General features: G+C 40.3%; 1 protein-coding gene across 1 annotated transcript in view; it reads right to left on the reverse strand.

Moving 5' to 3' along the window:
• Positions 1 to 18021, reverse strand: part of LOC140728501 (kalirin) — a 723603-nt gene that overhangs the window by 14717 nt on the left and 690865 nt on the right. The window contains exons 56-58 of the mRNA XM_073047309.1: positions 17237 to 17404; positions 14385 to 14463; positions 1523 to 1723 (exon numbers count right to left, since the gene is read on the reverse strand). Coding sequence (XP_072903410.1) covers positions 1523 to 1723; positions 14385 to 14463; positions 17237 to 17404 — 448 coding nt within the window. The remainder of the gene's footprint in view (positions 1 to 1522; positions 1724 to 14384; positions 14464 to 17236; positions 17405 to 18021) is intronic.

The raw sequence follows: 18021 nt of genomic DNA on the forward strand, positions 1-18021 counted from the left end.
TTTGGTGACAACTCTTTGGGCAACATGACCTTTCAGCACTACTGCTGGGGTGATGCTGCCATAAGTACACTTAGATCTCGATCGAACAGTTGTAACTGTGCACAAGTAATGCTTTTGAGTCACAAAGTATTTAAATATACTTTAAAATGCTCAAGTTATTTAGAAGTAGGGAGCATTTCCAGGCCGTACTGGATTTTCTAATTCTATCTACATGGTGGAAGTTAGAATACCCTTCATCCCTGATGAAGACGGCAGAGTTTGTCATTGAAACATCAGTTATAATCGGTACCTGTACCCGGCTGGAAGCCCAAGAAGTTTATTAGCTATAGTGTCTTTGGGCTATGGAGGAGAAAAAGAAATGAAAAATGGCCAGTGATCCCGTGTCACTTGCCAGACTGGGGGGAATGAATCTGTTGGTTTCACTATTTATCTCTGGTGGTCCAATCCCCATGTGTGGAATGTGTGGAGCAGGTTAAGACCTACAAGTATCTGGGAGTACAGTTAGACGAGAAGCTAGACTGGACTGCCAACACAGATGCCTTGTGCAGGAAGGCACAGAGTCGACTGTACTTCCTTAGAAGGTTGGCGTCATTCAATGTCTGTAGTGAGATGCTGAAGATGTTCTATAGGTCAGTTGTGGAGAGCGCCCTCTTCTTTGTGGTGGCGTGTTGGGGAGGAAGCATTAAGAAGAGGGACGCCTCACGTCTTAATAAGCTGGTAAGGAAGGCGGGCTCTGTCGTGGGCAAAGTACTGGAGAGTTTAACATCGGTAGCTGAGCGAAGGGCGCTGAGTAGGCTACGGTCAATTATGGATAACTCTGAACATCCTCTACATAGCACCATCCAGAGACAGAGAAGCAGTTTCAGCGACAGGTTACTATCGATGCAATGCTCCTCAGACAAGATGAAGAGGTCAATACTCCCCAATGCCATTAGGCTTTACAATTCTACCGCCAGGACTTAAGAACTTTTTAAAAGCTATTATTAATGCTTTTTGAGATAGTGATTTAGATGTATATCATATTTTTTACTGAGTTAAGTATTGTATGTAATTAGTTTTGCTACAACAAGTGTATGGGACATTGGAAAAAAGTTGAATTTCCCCATGGGGATGAATAAAGTATCTATCTATCTATCTATCTATCTAATCGCAAGCCAACACTCATTGCCCAGGCTTAAATATGAATAATGGGAGCTTGCACAGTACCACAGGTAACATGGCTCCCATGAATCATTTCCTTATAAAACAGGGGTTCCCAACCGTTTTTATGCCATGGACCTTTACCATTGACTGAGAGGTCTGTGGACCCCAGGTTGGGAACCCCTGCTATAAGGGATATACAAGGAGGGAGAAAGGTAATGGGGATATTGAAGCAGAAAAGTTGGTTCGATTTAGAGAAGAACTATTATTTATGAGAAACTAGTCTGGATATGTAATGATGTAAATTAGTTCAATAGCATTGATGTAAATAATAGTTTGCCTACCAAATGATGATGGCTTAGATACAACAAGAGATACTTACAGTTCAAGAACTAAGATGTAGCCAGTAGGAAACTCATATGTGTCACATATTGCAGGAAACTGTGGATGTTGCAAGTTTAGTAAGATAGCTGCCTCATGAGCCACTTGCTCTTTCTTCTTCATTTTCTTGCTGATGAATTTCACAGCCACTTCCCTTTTAGTCGATTTTTGGATACATTTCTTCACAACAGAAAAGCGACCCCTCCGAAACAGAACAGAACTCAAATCACTATGGTATAGAATCAGCTACACATGTTAAATCTCAAATATTTTAGTTTTGATTTGAGTAAATATTGGCATTCAGACCATGAATAGTAACTATAACTAGTAGTGGTTCATGAATACGTGCTGGCACTGCTTTTTCACTTACAATGGATTCTGGTTAATTGGGACACATTGGAACCAGTACGTTTTTTGCCCAATTAAGCGGCTGCCCCAATTAACCAACTTTTCATGGAAATAGTTAAAAAGTTATTAAAAACAAACTGAGAAACCAATTATGTATTTATATGAAATACAAAACAAATTAGAACACTACCAACAGCACTACAGTACTATAAAACTTTGTTTTAGTTTGTAATAGTTATCAATGGAGGAATTCATCCAATGTACACAATGAACAAAATTAACACAGACACCTAGTGCAGATAATACACTGCCTTCATACAATGTTCTTGCAATTGCATCCTCCAAATCTTCATTTTCATTGTAACATTCAAGATGATTGTCGATACCTTCAAAATCTTCATAGTCCCTAACTTGTTGAAGTAGTGAAATTGTTTCATTTTCACTCCTAGCCACTTCTGGCATCTCTAAGCCTGAATGCTTGAAACCGCAGTGAGCAACACAGCTCTGAATTGTCTTACTGCTTATTTCTCATCAACTACCAGTGACAAAAATCACCACTTTTTGAACACAGATGCACGCAAATGATGCTACTTAAAAACTGTATGATCTAAGCATGTTTTAGCATCTAATGGCCACACAAGTGCGATTGACTAATTAGAACCTGTTTGGCAATAGTCTTCTGCCCCAGATAAGCAACATGGTGTCCCAAATATACAAAGGGAATCCCATCATATTTTCTCAATTAGTTTTTGTTCTTTAAGAGGTGTTCCAAAGAAGCGACTGCCCCAATTAACCGATGGCCCAATTAACTGGAATCCATTCTGTTGTGAATATAAGTAGATGTTTTATGCTATGAAGATGGTAGGTTGGAATATACACTGCTTAGTTATATTCAACAACTTAAGTATTCATTATCGCGTCAAGCCTAATAATTTACTTAGTAAGTAGTACACCATGCAAATTAAGTAGCATTCTACATGTTTTGCTTTTGTTTAGGGATTGAATTGGCTTATTATTGTCAAGCATCTCAAAGTACAGTGAAATGCTGTCTTGCACACTGTTCATTTGGACCAATTCATTACACAGTGCATTGAGCAAATACAAGGTAAAACAGTAACAGGATGCAGAATAGATTCTAACAGCTACAGAGAGAAGTGCTGTGTAGACAGATAATAAGGCACAAAATCATAAAGAAATAGATTGTGAGGTCGAGAATCCATCTGTTCATACTAGGGAACCATACAGTAGTCTAATAACAGCAAGGTGGGAGCTGCCTTTGAGGCTGGAGATTTGTGCTTTCAGGGTTTTTGTATTTCCACCTGATAGGAGAGGGGACAAGAGAGAACATTGGGGATGGGTATGATCTTTGATTATACTGGCTGCTTTACTGAGGCAGTGGGAAGTATAGAGAGTCCATTGAGGGGGAACTGGTTTCCATGGCATGCTGAGCTGTGTCCACAACTCTCTGTGGCTTTGTTTGGTCACATTCAGAGCAGTTGTTATACCAGGATAGGATGCTTTTAAAGGTGCACCCAGGTAAAAATTGGTGAGGGTTGATGGGGATGTAACCAAAATTTTGCATATCTAAACTTTCAAAATAGGTAGCACAATTTGTTATGCATTTATGTAATTTTAACTTTTCACAGATTTAAAAACTGATGATGAAAAGCAATTTGTACTAGATAAGACTGTTTTTTTTGGAGAGTTGGTTGGACCAGTTGCAAATGAGGCAAATGCATGGTCTTGTGCTAAAATATCCTATAAGCAGATGTTTGTACAAACATGTCAATTGATGTACAGGGGTAAAGACTTCCTACGTCAGGCTTTCTCATGCCTTAAGCTTTGATAATTAACCACCCTGACAGTAGTTCATGGAAGTAGTTCTAGTCCAGCAAGGTCCACTTTATTTTTATTTTTATTTATACAGTGTGAAACAAGCCCTTCTGGCCCACAAAGCTGTGCCACCCAACAACCCACTGATTTAACCCAAGCCTCATCCCAGGAACTATTTACAATGATCAATTAACCTACTAACCAGTACATCTTTGGACAGTGGGAAGAAACATGATCACCCGGAGGAAACCCACGTGTACATGGGAGGAACGTACAAACTTTCTCACAGAGGACGCTGGGATTGAACTCCAAACTCCAACGTCCCAAGCTGTAATAGTGTCATGCTTAGTGCTCCACCACTGTGGCACCCACTTGCTCAAACACTACTGATTCTGAGGCTCATCTCAGACTCAGATTGCAATCTAAGTCTAGTTCCTTAAAAAGCAATTATGGTATGTATTTAAAAACTGATTCATTAAACTGGTAGTGTTGGCACAAGTATGTACTAATTGCACAGTGCACTGTAGTAATGTGCCTAGGTTACTCTGACAAGTATGGACTAATTGCACAGTGCATTGCAGTAATGTTCCTAGGTTACTCTGACAAGTATGGACTAATTGCACAGTGCATTGCAGTAATGTGCCTAGGTTACTCTGACAAGTATGGACTAACTGCACAGTGCACTGTAGTAATGTTCCTAGGTTACTCTGACAAGTATGGACTAATTGCACAGTGCATTGCAGTAATGTGCCTAGGTTACTCTGACAAGTATGGACTAATTGCACAGTGCATTGCAGTAATGTTCCTAGGTTACTCTGACAAGTATGTACTAATTGCACAGTGCATTGCAGTAATGTTCCTAGGTTACTCTGACAAGTATGTACTAATTGCACAGTGCATTGCAGTAATGTGCCTAGGTTACTCTGACAAGTATGTACTAATTGCACAGTGCATTGCAGTAATGTTCCTAGGTTACTCTGACAAGTATGTACTAATTGCACAGTGCATTGTAGTAATGTTCCTAGGTTACTCTGACAAATATGTACTAATTGCACAGTGCACTGTAGTAATGTTCCTAGGTTACTCTGACAAGTATGTACTAATTGCACAGTGCATTGCAGTAATGTTCCTAGGTTACTCTGACAAGTATGTACTAATTGCACAGTGCACTGTAGTAATGTTCCTAGGTTACTCTGACAAGTATGGACTAATTGCACAGTGCACTGTAGTAATGTTCCTAGGTTACTCTGACAAGTATGTACTAATTGCACAGTGCATTGCAGTAATGTTCCTAGGTTACTCTGACAAGTATGTACTAATTGCACAGTGCATTGCAGTAATGTGCCTAGGTTACTCTGACAAGTATGGACTAATTGCACAGTGCACTGTAGTAATGTTCCTAGGTTACTCTGACAAGTATGTACTAATTGCACAGTGCATTGCAGTAATGTTCCTAGGTTACTCTGACAAGTATGTACTAATTGCACAGTGCATTGCAGTAATGTTCCTAGGTTACTCTGACAAGTATGGACTAATTGCACAGTGCACTGTAGTAATGTTCCTAGGTTACTCTGACAAGTATGTACTAATTGCACAGTGCATTGCAGTAATGTTCCTAGGTTACTCTGACAAGTATGTACTAATTGCACAGTGCATTGCAGTAATGTTCCTAGGTTACTCTGACAAGTATGGACTAATTGCACAGTGCACTGTAGTAATGTTCCTAGGTTACTCTGACAAGTATGTACTAATTGCACAGTGCATTGCAGTAATGTTCCTAGGTTACTCTGACAAGTATGTACTAATTGCACAGTGCATTGCAGTAATGTTCCTAGGTTACTCTGACAAGTATGTACTAATTGCACAGTGCATTGCAGTAATGTGCCTAGGTTACTCTGACAAGTATGTACTAATTGCACAGTGCATTGCAGTAATGTTCCTAGGTTACTCTGACAAGTATGTACTAATTGCACAGTGCATTGCAGTAATGTTCCTAGGTTACTCTGACAAGTATGGACTAATTGCACAGTGCATTGCAGTAATGTTCCTAGGTTACTCTGACAAGTATGGACTAATTGCACAGTGCACTGTAGTAATGTTCCTAGGTTACTCTGACAAGTATGTACTAATTGCACAGTGCATTGCAGTAATGTTCCTAGGTTACTCTGACAAGTATGTACTAATTGCACAGTGCATTGCAGTAATGTTCCTAGGTTACTCTGACAAGTATGTACTAATTGCACAGTGCATTGCAGTAATGTGCCTAGGTTACTCTGACAAGTATGGACTAATTGCACAGTGCATTGCAGTAATGTTCCTAGGTTACTCTGACAAGTATGTACTAATTGCACAGTGCATTGCAGTAATGTGCCTAGGTTACTCTGACAAGTATGGACTAATTGCACAGTGCATTGCAGTAATGTTCCTAGGTTACTCTGACAAGTATGTACTAATTGCACAGTGCATTGCAGTAATGTGCCTAGGTTACTCTGACAAGTATGGACTAATTGCACAGTGCATTGCAGTAATGTTCCTAGGTTACTCTGACAAGTATGTACTAATTGCACAGTGCATTGCAGTAATGTGCCTAGGTTACTCTGACAAGTATGGACTAATTGCACAGTGCACTGTAGTAATGTTCCTAGGTTACTCTGACAGCTACTCTCCAACAATGAGTATGAATGTCAAAGGAAGCTGAAGCATTTTCCACCCCTTCAACCAGAGATGCTGAGAGGATGGTCCATCTTGGCTTCTTTCTGAGATGCGCATCATCACAGAAACCAGCTGATATCAAAACAAAAAGAGGCAACAGCAGAGAAAATGGGACTGGAAAATATCTGCCTAACCCTTCAATCATGCACATTTTACATAGAGGAAGTTTTATTTTTGTTGGGAGTTAATTATCCCTGCTTTAGATAATGGCAGCAGGGTGTGTCCAAGACCTAATCATCCATAGTTGTTTCATCAATGTTTCAACAGATAGCAGAAGTTTTTATAAATATATAAAAAGGAAGAGTGTGTCTACAGTCAATGTAGGTTCCTTGGAAGAAGAGAAGGGGAAATTGATATTGGGTGATAAGGAAATGGCTGAGGCATTGAACGACTATTTTGTGTCAATCATCACGGTGGAGGACACATCTAATATGCCAAAGAAGGATGTTATGGACAAAATGGGAGGTGAGGACCTCGATAAAATCACCGTCACTAAAGAGATAGTGATGAGCAAACTAGAGGGCCTGAACTTAGTTAAGTCCCCTGGTCCTAATGGGATGAATCCCAGGGTGCTGAGGGAATTGACGGAGGTTATAGTAGACGTGTTGGTAATCAATTATCAAAACTCTCTAGACTTTGGGCAGGTCCCGGTGGACTGGAAGACAGCAAATGTCACGCCACTTTTTAAGAAAGGATGTAGGCAAAAGACGGGCAACTATAGGCCATCTGTAGTTGGGAAAATGCTTGAAGCTGTCATTAAAGAAGAAATAGTGAAACATTTAGAAAGGAGGGGTTCCATTAGACAGACACAGCATGGATTCAGAAAGGGCAGGTCCTGTTTGAAAAGCTTACTGGAGTTCTTTGAGGACATAATGAGTGCAGTGGATAGAGGGTAATTATTCAGTAGGGTGTTCATTATTCAGTTGGGTGCATTCATACATACAGGTGCTTTCCATATACACAAGCAAATTAGTTGAACAGTAAACCCTTGTTTAGAAAGATATGCCACCTCCCTGTAGAAAAACAATGTAGCCTGCTTACATAGGAAAATACAAAACAATTAATATGAATCACTAACAATTGTATCACCAAACAGATCAGAAACAAGTCCTGAATGAGGCTTCAAACAGACTGAACACAAAAATGAATGTCTTTTCAAAAAAAAAACAAGTAGATTTCTATAATTCAATTTTCCATAATAGGGAAACCGAACATGCCCATCAGCCTTTTCAACTCACTCCACCATTATGTTAAACCATGGCTAATCTACATAATTTCTCCATTTACTCAATCAGCATTCTATATTCTTTAATTCTCTTACACAATAAGAACTATTACTCTTCAGTCTTGCAATTTGGAAGTCTTGATCCAGTTCTTGATTTCCACTATTCTTTGCCTGAATCCTGAATATGGCTTAAAACTCATATTCGATTTGAGGGAATTTTATAATATTAAACATTTAATATTTTAAGCAGCTCAATGAAGACAATGTAAACTCAACACAGTTAAAGTGGGGGGAATGCGGTGAACCAAGTTTCAAATGAGCAAGTACAACTGTATAAAGAAAATTCAATTAGATCATGGTTGATCTGTACCACATTTCTGTTTGTCTCTTACTTTAATATTTCTGAACAGTTTTATTCAAAAATATCTATGTAACTCCATTTCATATTGACATTTAACTGAGGGCCAACAATTATTTTAAGAACAATTAAGTTTCTTATCAGCATAAAATTTCTAATGTGGTGCAAAACTGCTGCAAAGAAGTGCTCCAAAAGGACTAAAGAAATAAGGTCAAAGTATGACTGACTGCTTTTTGAGATGGCTCCACAAAAATGAATGTCTTTTCAAATAAAAAAGTAAATCCAAATAAATTCCTATAGCTAAATTATCCATAAAAGGAAAACTGATCATGGCTGATTATCTACCTCATATCTAGTTTCTTCCCTCAACAATAACAGAACATAGAACATAGAATAGTACAGCACATTACAGGCCCTTCGGCCCACAAGGTTGTGCCGACCCTCAAACCCCACCTCCCATATAACCCCCCCCCACCTTAAATTCCTCCATATACCTGTCTAGTAGTCTCTTAAACTTCACTAGTGTATCTGCCTCCACCACTGACTCAGGCAGTGCATTCCACGCACCAACCACTCTCTGAGTGAAAAACCTTCCTCTAATATCCCCTTTGAACTTCCCTCCCCTTACCTTAAAGCCATGTCCTCTTGTACTGAGCAGTGGTGCCCTGGGGAAGAGGCACTGGCTGTCCACTCTGTCTATTCCTCTTAATATCTTGTACACCTCTATCATGTCTCCTCTCATCCTCCTTCTCTCCAAAGAGTAAAGCCCTAGCTCCCTTAATCTCTGATCATAATCCATACTCTCTAAACCAGGCAGCATCCTGGTAAATCTCCTCTGTACCCTTTCCAATGCTTCCACATCCTTCCTATAGTGAGGCGACCAGAAATGGACACAGTACTCCAAGTGTGGCCTAACTAGAGTTTTATAGAGCTGCATCATTACATCGCGTCTCTTAAACTCTGTCCCTTGACTTATGAAAGCTAACACCCCATAAGCTTTCTTAACTACCCTATCTACCTGTGAGGCAACTTTCAGGGATCTGTGGACATGTACCCCCAGATCTCTCTGCTCCTCCACACTACCAAGTACCACAACTGACCACCCTTCATTGTTTATGAACCTACAGATTAGAGAAGTCCTAAGAAATTCCTCTATATCTGCATCCTAAATGACTGATACTTTATTTATGCCCCTTACTTTTAAAATCTCTGGTTAAAAGAAAAGCATCTCAGCACCTTAGCTGCCAATTCGGGTTTCAAAGTGACCAATCCTCTTTTTTTCCCTAAATTCCAGTGTCTTTCAGCAAATCTTTTTTGATCTGTTTTCATAGGGCAATCCTTTATCCCAGCAGTTAATTGAATGAATTTATACTGCACTGCTCCAAGGTAAGTACAATATATCATTTGTTCAGAATGTGGACCCAAAAGTGCTCTAAGTATGGCTTAAGCAAATCCTGAAATAATCTCAGCAAAGTTTGCTTATTTTTGTACTTCAATCCCATTGTTAACTACAAATAAATGAAAACCTACTGAACTGCTTGCTTTTGCTGTATATTTTTAAGCCAACAAGGCCTATGAGCAGAATTAGCCATTCGGCCTACTGAGTCAGATCCACCATTCGATCATGGCTGATTTATTAGCCCTCTCAACCCCATTCTCCTGTCTTCTCCCCGTAACCATTGATGCCCTGATTAATCAAGAAACTATCGACCTTTGTCTTAAATATACCCAATGGCTTTGCCCACACAACTGTCTGTGGCAATGAATTCCACAGATTCTCCACCCTCTGGCTGAAGATATTTTTCCTATAGGAAACAACCTCTCAACATCCACTCTAGGCCTTTCAATTTTTGATAGATTTCAATTATCTTCCCATCAGTCTTCTAAACTCCAGTGAGTACAGGCCTAGAGCCATCAAACACTCCTTTCATTCCTGGGATCATTCTTGCGATCCTCCTTTGGACCATCTCCAATGCCAGCATATTTTTTTCTTAGATAGGGGCCCAAACCTGCTCATAATACTCTAAATGCAGTCTGACCAATGCCTTATAAAGCTCAGCATTACATCCTTGCTTTTGTACTCCAGTCCTCTTGAAATGAATGCTAGCATTGCATTTGCCTTCCTTACCATTGACTCGCTGCAAGTTAACCTTTAGGGAATCCTACACAAGGACTCCCAAGTGCTTTTGTACTTCTGATCTCTGAATTTTCTCCCCATTTAAAAATAGTCCACCCGTTTATTGACGCGTGTATGCATGACCATACACTTCCCTACATTATGTTCCTGTGGTGAACTAGATATACCTGTCTGACTGCTCCTGTGGCTCCTCCCACAGACCCTGCTGACTGCTCCTGTGGCTCCTCCCACAGACCCCCTGCTGACTGCTCCTGTGGCTCCTCCCACAGACCCCTGTATAAAGGCGACTGTGGTCTGCTGCTCTCCCTCATTTTCCCAGGATGTAGTGTTGTTCTTCAGTCAATAAAAACCGATATCTCACTTCCTAAGTCTCAGCGTGAGTTATTGATGGTGCATCAGTTCCATCTGTCACTTCTTTGTCCGTTCTCATAATCTAAGTCTTTCTTCAGCCTACAACACACACAAAATGCTGGTGGAACACAGCAGGCCAGGCAGCATCTATAGGGAGAAGCGCTGTCGACGTTTCGGGCCGAGACCCTTCATCAGGACTAACCGAAAGGAAAGATAGAATGAGATTTGAAAGACTGAATTTCCAGCATCTGCAGATTTCCTCATGTTCTTTCTTCAGCCTTCCTGGTTCCTTGATACTACCTGCCTCTCTACCTGTCTTTGTATTAGCCACAAACTTGGCCACAAAGCCATCAAATAATTCATCTAAATCTTTGAGATACAATGTGAAAAGGAATGGTCCCAACACCACTGGTCACTGGCAGCCAAACAGAAAAGGCTCCCTTTATTCCCACTCTTTTATCCATGCTAGTATCTTCCTTGTAATACCATGGGCTCTTATCTTGCTAAGCAGCCTCATGTATGGCACCTTGTCGAAGGACTTCTGAAAATCCAGATAAACAACATCCACAGACTCTTATGTCTATGCTGCCTGGTGTGGAGTGACATTTGCAAATTTCCAGTCCTCTGGAACATTCCAGAATCTTGAATGTGATTTTTGAGCGATCATTACTAATGCCTCCACAATCTTTTCAGCAACCTTTTCAGAACCCTGTGGTGTACTCCATCTCATCTAGGTGACTTATCTGCCTTCAGACTTTTCAGCTTCCCAAGCCCTTGTCCTTAGTAACAGCAATGACACTCACCTCTACTTCCCGACATTCTCACATTTCTGGCACACTGCTAATGTCTTCCACAGTGAAGACTAATGCAAAATAATTATTAAATTAACCTGCAATTTCTTTGTCCCCCATTTCTACCTCTCCAGTGTCATTTTCCAGCAGTCCGATATCCACTCTTGTCTCTCTTTTACTCTTTATATCTTTGAAAAAAAGCATTTTGTATCCACTTTCATATTACTGGCTAGCTTACCTTCATATTTAATCTTTTCTCTCTTATAGCTTCTTTAGTTGCCTTCTGTTGTTTTTTTTTTAAAAGAAAGTTCCCCAATTCTCTACCTTCCCACTAATTTTTGCTACATTATATGTCCCCTCTTTTGCTTTTATGTTGTCTTTGACTTCCCTGTCAACCACGGTTGCCTCATCGTCCATTTAAAATACTTCATCCGTGGGATAACCCTTTCCTGTACCTTCGTAATTGCTCCTAGTTGCTATTGCAGCTCTTACGTCATCTGCGCTAATCTCCCCTTCCAATTAGCTTTGACCAGCTCCTCTCTCATATCTTTCTAATTCCATTTACTCCACTGAAATACTGAGACATTTTCCTTCTTAAACTGTAGGGTGAATTCTATCATATTATGATCATTGACTCCTAAGGGTTCCTTCCCTTAAGTTCCCTAATCAAATTTACATAACACCCAATCCAAAATTGTCATTTCCCTAGTGGGCAAGCTGCTCTAAAAAACATTTTGTAGGCATTCTACAAATTCCTGCTCTTGTGATCCAGATTTAAGCAATCCACTTGCATATTGAACTCCCCCATGTCTATCGCAATATTGTCCTTTGCACATGCCTTTTCTATCCCCTGCTGTAACTTTTAGCTTGCATCCTGGCTACTGCTCAGAGGACTGTACAAACTCCCATCAGGGTGTTTTTATCCCGCAGCATCTTAACTTGACCTACAAAGATTCTGCATTTTCCAATCATGTGTCTCCTCTTTCTAAGGATTTGATTTCACCTCACCCCCTCTGCATACCTGCCTACAATGAGTATCTTTGGATGTTAATCTCCTGGCTATGATCTCCTTTCAGACACACCTCAATGAATCTTTAATTGCGTTACAAGATAATCTGCCTTATTCTGCATACCGTTTGCATTCAAATACACCACCTTCAGTTCCGTATTCGTCACCCTTTTCAATTTTGTTCCCATGTTGCACTTTAACTCATCCCACTGACTGTAATTCTGCCCTGCCACATGCCTATCCTTCCCCACAGTTTCACTACACACTGCGTCTACCCTATATTCTCTCTTCAGGACCTCCTCCCTTTTCCTGCCCATGTCATTGGTACCAAAATGCATCAGGACTTCTGGCTTTTTACCTCCCCCTTTAGAATGACGTCGAACTGATCCAAGACATTCCTGACACTGGCATCTGGGAGGAAACATACCAACTGGGTGCCTCTTTAACGTCCACAGAATCTGCTTTCTACTCCTCTAACTATGGAACTCCCTATCACTATTGCACTTCTCTTCTCCCATTTCCCTTCTGAGCCATAGAGCCAGACTCAGTGCCAGAGAGCTGGTTGCTGTAGCTTTCCTTGGTAGGTTCTCCCCCCCCCCCCCCCCCCCACCAGAGCAGTACACTTATTATTGAGGGGTATGGCCACAGAGGTATCCTCCACTGGCTGGCTATTCCCTTTCTCTCTCTTGGTAGTCATCAGGTATCTGCCTCCTGCAACTTAGTGGTGACTACCTCCCTGTAGCTCCTATCACCTTCTCATTTCCCCATTTGAGCCGAAGGTTATAGAGCTGCAGCTCCAGTTCCTTAATACAGTCTCTGTGGAGCTGCAACTTGGTGCACTTTATGGAGATGTAGTTGTCAGGGAGATTGGAGGTCTCCCAGCATTCCCACAAAGAACACACCGCTATGTCTGAACCCATTCTCGCCACATTAGCTATGTATTAACAGAAAAAAAACTTACTAGAAACTGATTTAGAAGCCGCACCTGTGCCTTGGCCTGTCGAGCCAAAGTTCGGCCACTCTAATCCCCGGTGGCCCACCCCACGATGGCTGCTCTGCTGATATCCCCCTTCTTTCTATTGGCCCTGTGCTGATTGCAGCTGGCTGAGAAAAGCCAAAAGCACCGAATATTCTTTCAAGTCTTGTGACGTACCAATGATGAATGACTTCTTGCGCTGATTCCAGCTTGTTGAAAAGAAGAGAAAGCCCTGTTCTCTTTAAACCTGGTGCTGCATCACTAATGAATAACCTCTCTCGCTGATTGCTGCCCACCGATCATTGCTTGCCTCAGCCTGTTCTCACCTAAGCCTATTGATCCAAAGCCTGACCACTCTAGCACTGTCCACTCCAACAATGGCCGCTCCGTTTACACCTTGCCTCTTCTTATTGGCCTAATTCATTACGATTGCAGCCTGCTGAAAAGTTCCGAAAACCCCTGAGCTCTTCTTAAACCTCAGTAGCCCATCCTGGTTAAAAGTGCCCATGATGATGCATCTGGTGGATTTAGCAATAGTAATGTAATTGAATATCAAGGATGGGTGATTAGACTCCATTCTGGATGTGGTACTTGCTTGGCCCAGGTTTGCAGCTGGAGCTGAGTCCACAGCCGGATCAGCCATGATTTTATTAAACGTGGAGCAGGTTCGACAGGCTTGCTCCTGTATCTTGTGTTTATGCTTCTTATTTGCCGTTGATAAACCCATGCCTGAATATTCTACAGCACTTGCTACAAACAGGAATTAATGCCTTTTTGTGCTGAGGAGTCATTGACGGAAATGAACATGGTCAATGATCAGTAAACTTTTCCACTTCTAACATGATGAAAAGAAGACCATTAGTGCAGCTGCTGAGGATTGTCGGGCTATGAATGTTTCCAGGGGAACTCTTTAAGCAGAAACCTGTTGCTGAGATGAATGACCTCCAAAATCACAATGATCTTAGATCAAAACCATCCTCTTCTGTGACTCCAGGTAAAAGCAATAAATATAGAAACATAGATGAGCACTAGCATTTGATGAACTCAGCTGCTGTGGTCATGATACCACATGTAATATTAATTCCAGCTGCTTAGAATCTATCTTAAAGTGGATTGACAATACCTTCCAATTTCAAACAGCTCTGTGTAAGCAGATTCAAAATTATCCTTCCATGGAATTCGTGAGTCATCAGTAGTAGGCTCTGAACAGAGATGAAAAGTGATTAGAATGTGATTCAATGGACATTTCATTAATTTACCAATTCACTAATTCAAACAAAAGTGGCACAAAGCACAATTGTTCTTGAAAGCCTCTTATGGTCCACTGACTGATCTGGCCTGGAATCAGGTAACTCTTACCACACGAATGGACAGTTTAACTATGGATTTATCACCAAGAACCATTAGGAATTAGAATAGACATTTTACAATTATATGCAAGCCGGCATGTAGTTTTGAATTCAAATTTGCTTCATTCAAGTTCAGTAAAGCTTAAGCCATTTTACTGAAGCAAGATGAATGATGGATTAATTTGAAATTTCATAGTATTAATGGTCATGGGAATGCAACAAGAACCCTTAATGAATTTCACCTTTTTTGTCTGTACTTTCAGCTCAGAATAACTGTTGACTTCTCACATTAAGAAGCCAAAAAGTAGAAACTGGAGCAGGTCTTTTGGACCTGTGCTTTTCAATAAAATCATAGCTGAACTTTTAATTAGATTCACTTTCCTGCAGTAACCCTACATTTGTTGATTACGTTATTATCTAAAACTCTATCAGTTTTGGTCTTTGCAACTGAACCTACACAATCTTCATGGGTACAGGATTCTACAGATGCAGTACCTTCTGAGTGAAAAAAATTGCTTCATCTCATCTTTTTCTTGAAAGACTAACCCTTTGTCTTGAGATGGTAATCCCTATTTCTGGGTAACTCAGATGCAGTTCTGCATCTACCTTGACACACCTGTTAGAAACTTTGTACTTTGTAATGGCATCACCTCTCACTTTTCACAGGACAAACCTGCTAAGGTAGGAATTGAGGAATAGTGTGCCACGCACAATGTGGGAGATGCAGGTTCAATTGTAAGTAAGAGAAGTTTGGATTGCTACATGGATGAGCAAGGTATAGAGGGTCATGGTTTGGTGCAGAGAGGTGAGATGAGATGAGGTAGCAGGGTCCGTTTCTGTGCTGCAGTGCACTCTGACTCTATCAATCTGGTGAACCTTCAATGTTCCTCCTCTGTTGCAAATGTATACACCCACTAGTTAAGAAACTACTCCTCTAAATGTGTCAAATGAAGACTCATTCCAGCTCAAAACACTTTGTGCACAATATCTCTTCTTGTACTCAAATCCTCTTACGATAAAGATCAACTTATCATTTTCTGAATAATTACTGATTCTATATCGTTTAAAGTTAACATGCACATACATTGACATCTGTTCCTTCGTTAGGAGTTTGAGGAGATGTGGAATGTCAGCAAAGAATGGTGCAAATTTCTACAAAAGAGCATTTTTACAGGTTACACCATGCCAGCTATGGAGGCTCCGATACATAGGTTTGGAAAAGTCTGCAGAGGGTTGCAGACTCGGCTTGCATCACCACCGGCACAACCCAACCATCGAGGTCAACTTCAAGAGGTGGTGCCTCAATAAGGTGGCATCTGCAACTAAGGGCCCTCACTGTCTGGAATGTGCCCTTTTTCTCGTTACTACCATCAGGAAACAGGTCTAGGAACCTGAAGATCAACATTCAATGTTTTAGGAACAACTTTCTCCTCTCTGCTCTCAGATTTCTGAATCCATGGATGCTGCTGATTTATTCCTCTTTTACACTATTTATACTTGTTACTTACAGTAATTTTTATGTCTCGCACTGTACTATTGCTGCAAAACAGTACATTTCACAACATACACGTGAAAATAAGTGTGATTCTGATTATGAATACAGGTGTCCCCCTCCTTTACAAAGGCAGAGCGTTCCTTTAAAACCTTTCTTAAGCCGAAATGGTGTGAAGCGAAGAACCATCAATTTATATGGGAAAAATTTTCGTAAAAGCGAAAATCCTCTTTGTAATGTGAAAACAGGTTACTAATGTAGGTCTTTTGTAAAAGCGAAGTGGCATAAAGCAAACATTCGTAAAGCGGGGGGTGGGGGGGGGGGCCTGTACTACTGGCCTCAATGTTTCGTTTAAAGATCCGTTGCCTTTCTATTTTTTCCCTACCAAAATAGAAAACTAGTGGAAGATGCAGGTTCACATTTTACACACTATTTTCTATCTGCAGGTCCTCATCCATTCGCATACAGTACTGTAGATGGTCAATATCACCCTGAAGTCTATCTCCATCTTCCTCAAGTGCCTTCTAGCTTTGCACCTTCAACAAGCCTGAAGTATCACAGTTAGCTCGTCCATTCGAATCACTGATGCCAGTGTGGAGTTGCTGGGGCCACTGCATCAAATCTTGTGCATTCACTGGTCACAGCCACCGAGCCCAAAAATAATCTGTTTGCTTCTGCTCTTCAGCCTTTGCACATCAGTGATTCCATTAAAATAAACCCTTGCAAGCGATATGCTACTGGACCATCAGCTTGATCATCAATCAATTTTGTTCCATTTACTGCAAAATAGCAAAGTAATTGCTAGAAAACTATTTTCCCAAACAAATGTTCTGTATAATATTACTTACTCGCAATGTATTCTACATTTTAGAAATCGGCAAAATGAACAGAAATTATAAAAAATATGCTTTGACTCTAGGTGCTGGAAATCATTTAAGAAATGATTGACACTCAACAGCTCAGGCAGTAGCTGTGGAGAGAAAAATCAGTCAATATTTCAAGTTAATGGCCTATCATGAAAAGATCATTGACCTGAAACGTTAACAGAAAAATAATAAGTTTCTTAAATTTTCAATGTAATTTCAAAATCTCTCTCCTTATACATTTGGTTAAATAGAATGCAGATGCACGTACCATTGTTGCAAGATAGAGTTACAAAATCAGATGGTTCACTTGGTGAGCTGATTCCCCAGGGGTTACTTGCACTGACTCGGAACTGGTACTGACAGCCTGGAATCAGGTCCTCAATCACAAGGTAGGTGTCCAAGGTCGATGCTACCGATTGCTGCCATGCCAGTGATCCTAAACATTCAGGACTTCAAAGTTATTATTTTTTTTCCCATTTGAGCACAGGTACTTGTCTCTTTTATTAATTTTTAAAGAAGTCATACAGTGGCTAAGTTATCATGCAGGGATATTGCTGGAGTTTACTGTGTAACCAACTGAACTGAGAAATTCGGAGAAACCCAACATTAAAAAAAAAACAACAGTCTTTATTTCTACCTTACTTAAACACCATATTATTAATGGCCAGGCATATTTTTGCATTTTGGTTATTAACATATAGCCTGTGCTTCTTTTAAAAAGGTAACAAAGAGATACATTAATTATTACCATTGTTTCCAAGTTGCATCGATACCAACCTCTTGCATTAATAAAAAATGAGAACAATTTCCTGATAAAGCAGCAATGACATTTTCCTACTTGCCATCTCAGTATTAAATTTGATATCCTGCCTAGATTGTATAAAATGGATACATGCAGTGTGCATGCAAAGGTGTTTGAAAGGCAGATAATCTGAATCCAGGAAATGTGAACAATTAAAATATATATCTAAGAAATATATTGATAATTAAGGTTCAGCAAATCATTCCAAAAACATGAGAATTTTAAAGCACTTACACTAGTAAATTTAATAT

Source organism: Hemitrygon akajei, chromosome 5 (assembly GCF_048418815.1).
Source record: "Hemitrygon akajei chromosome 5, sHemAka1.3, whole genome shotgun sequence".
Taxonomy (NCBI): domain Eukaryota; kingdom Metazoa; phylum Chordata; class Chondrichthyes; order Myliobatiformes; family Dasyatidae; genus Hemitrygon; species Hemitrygon akajei.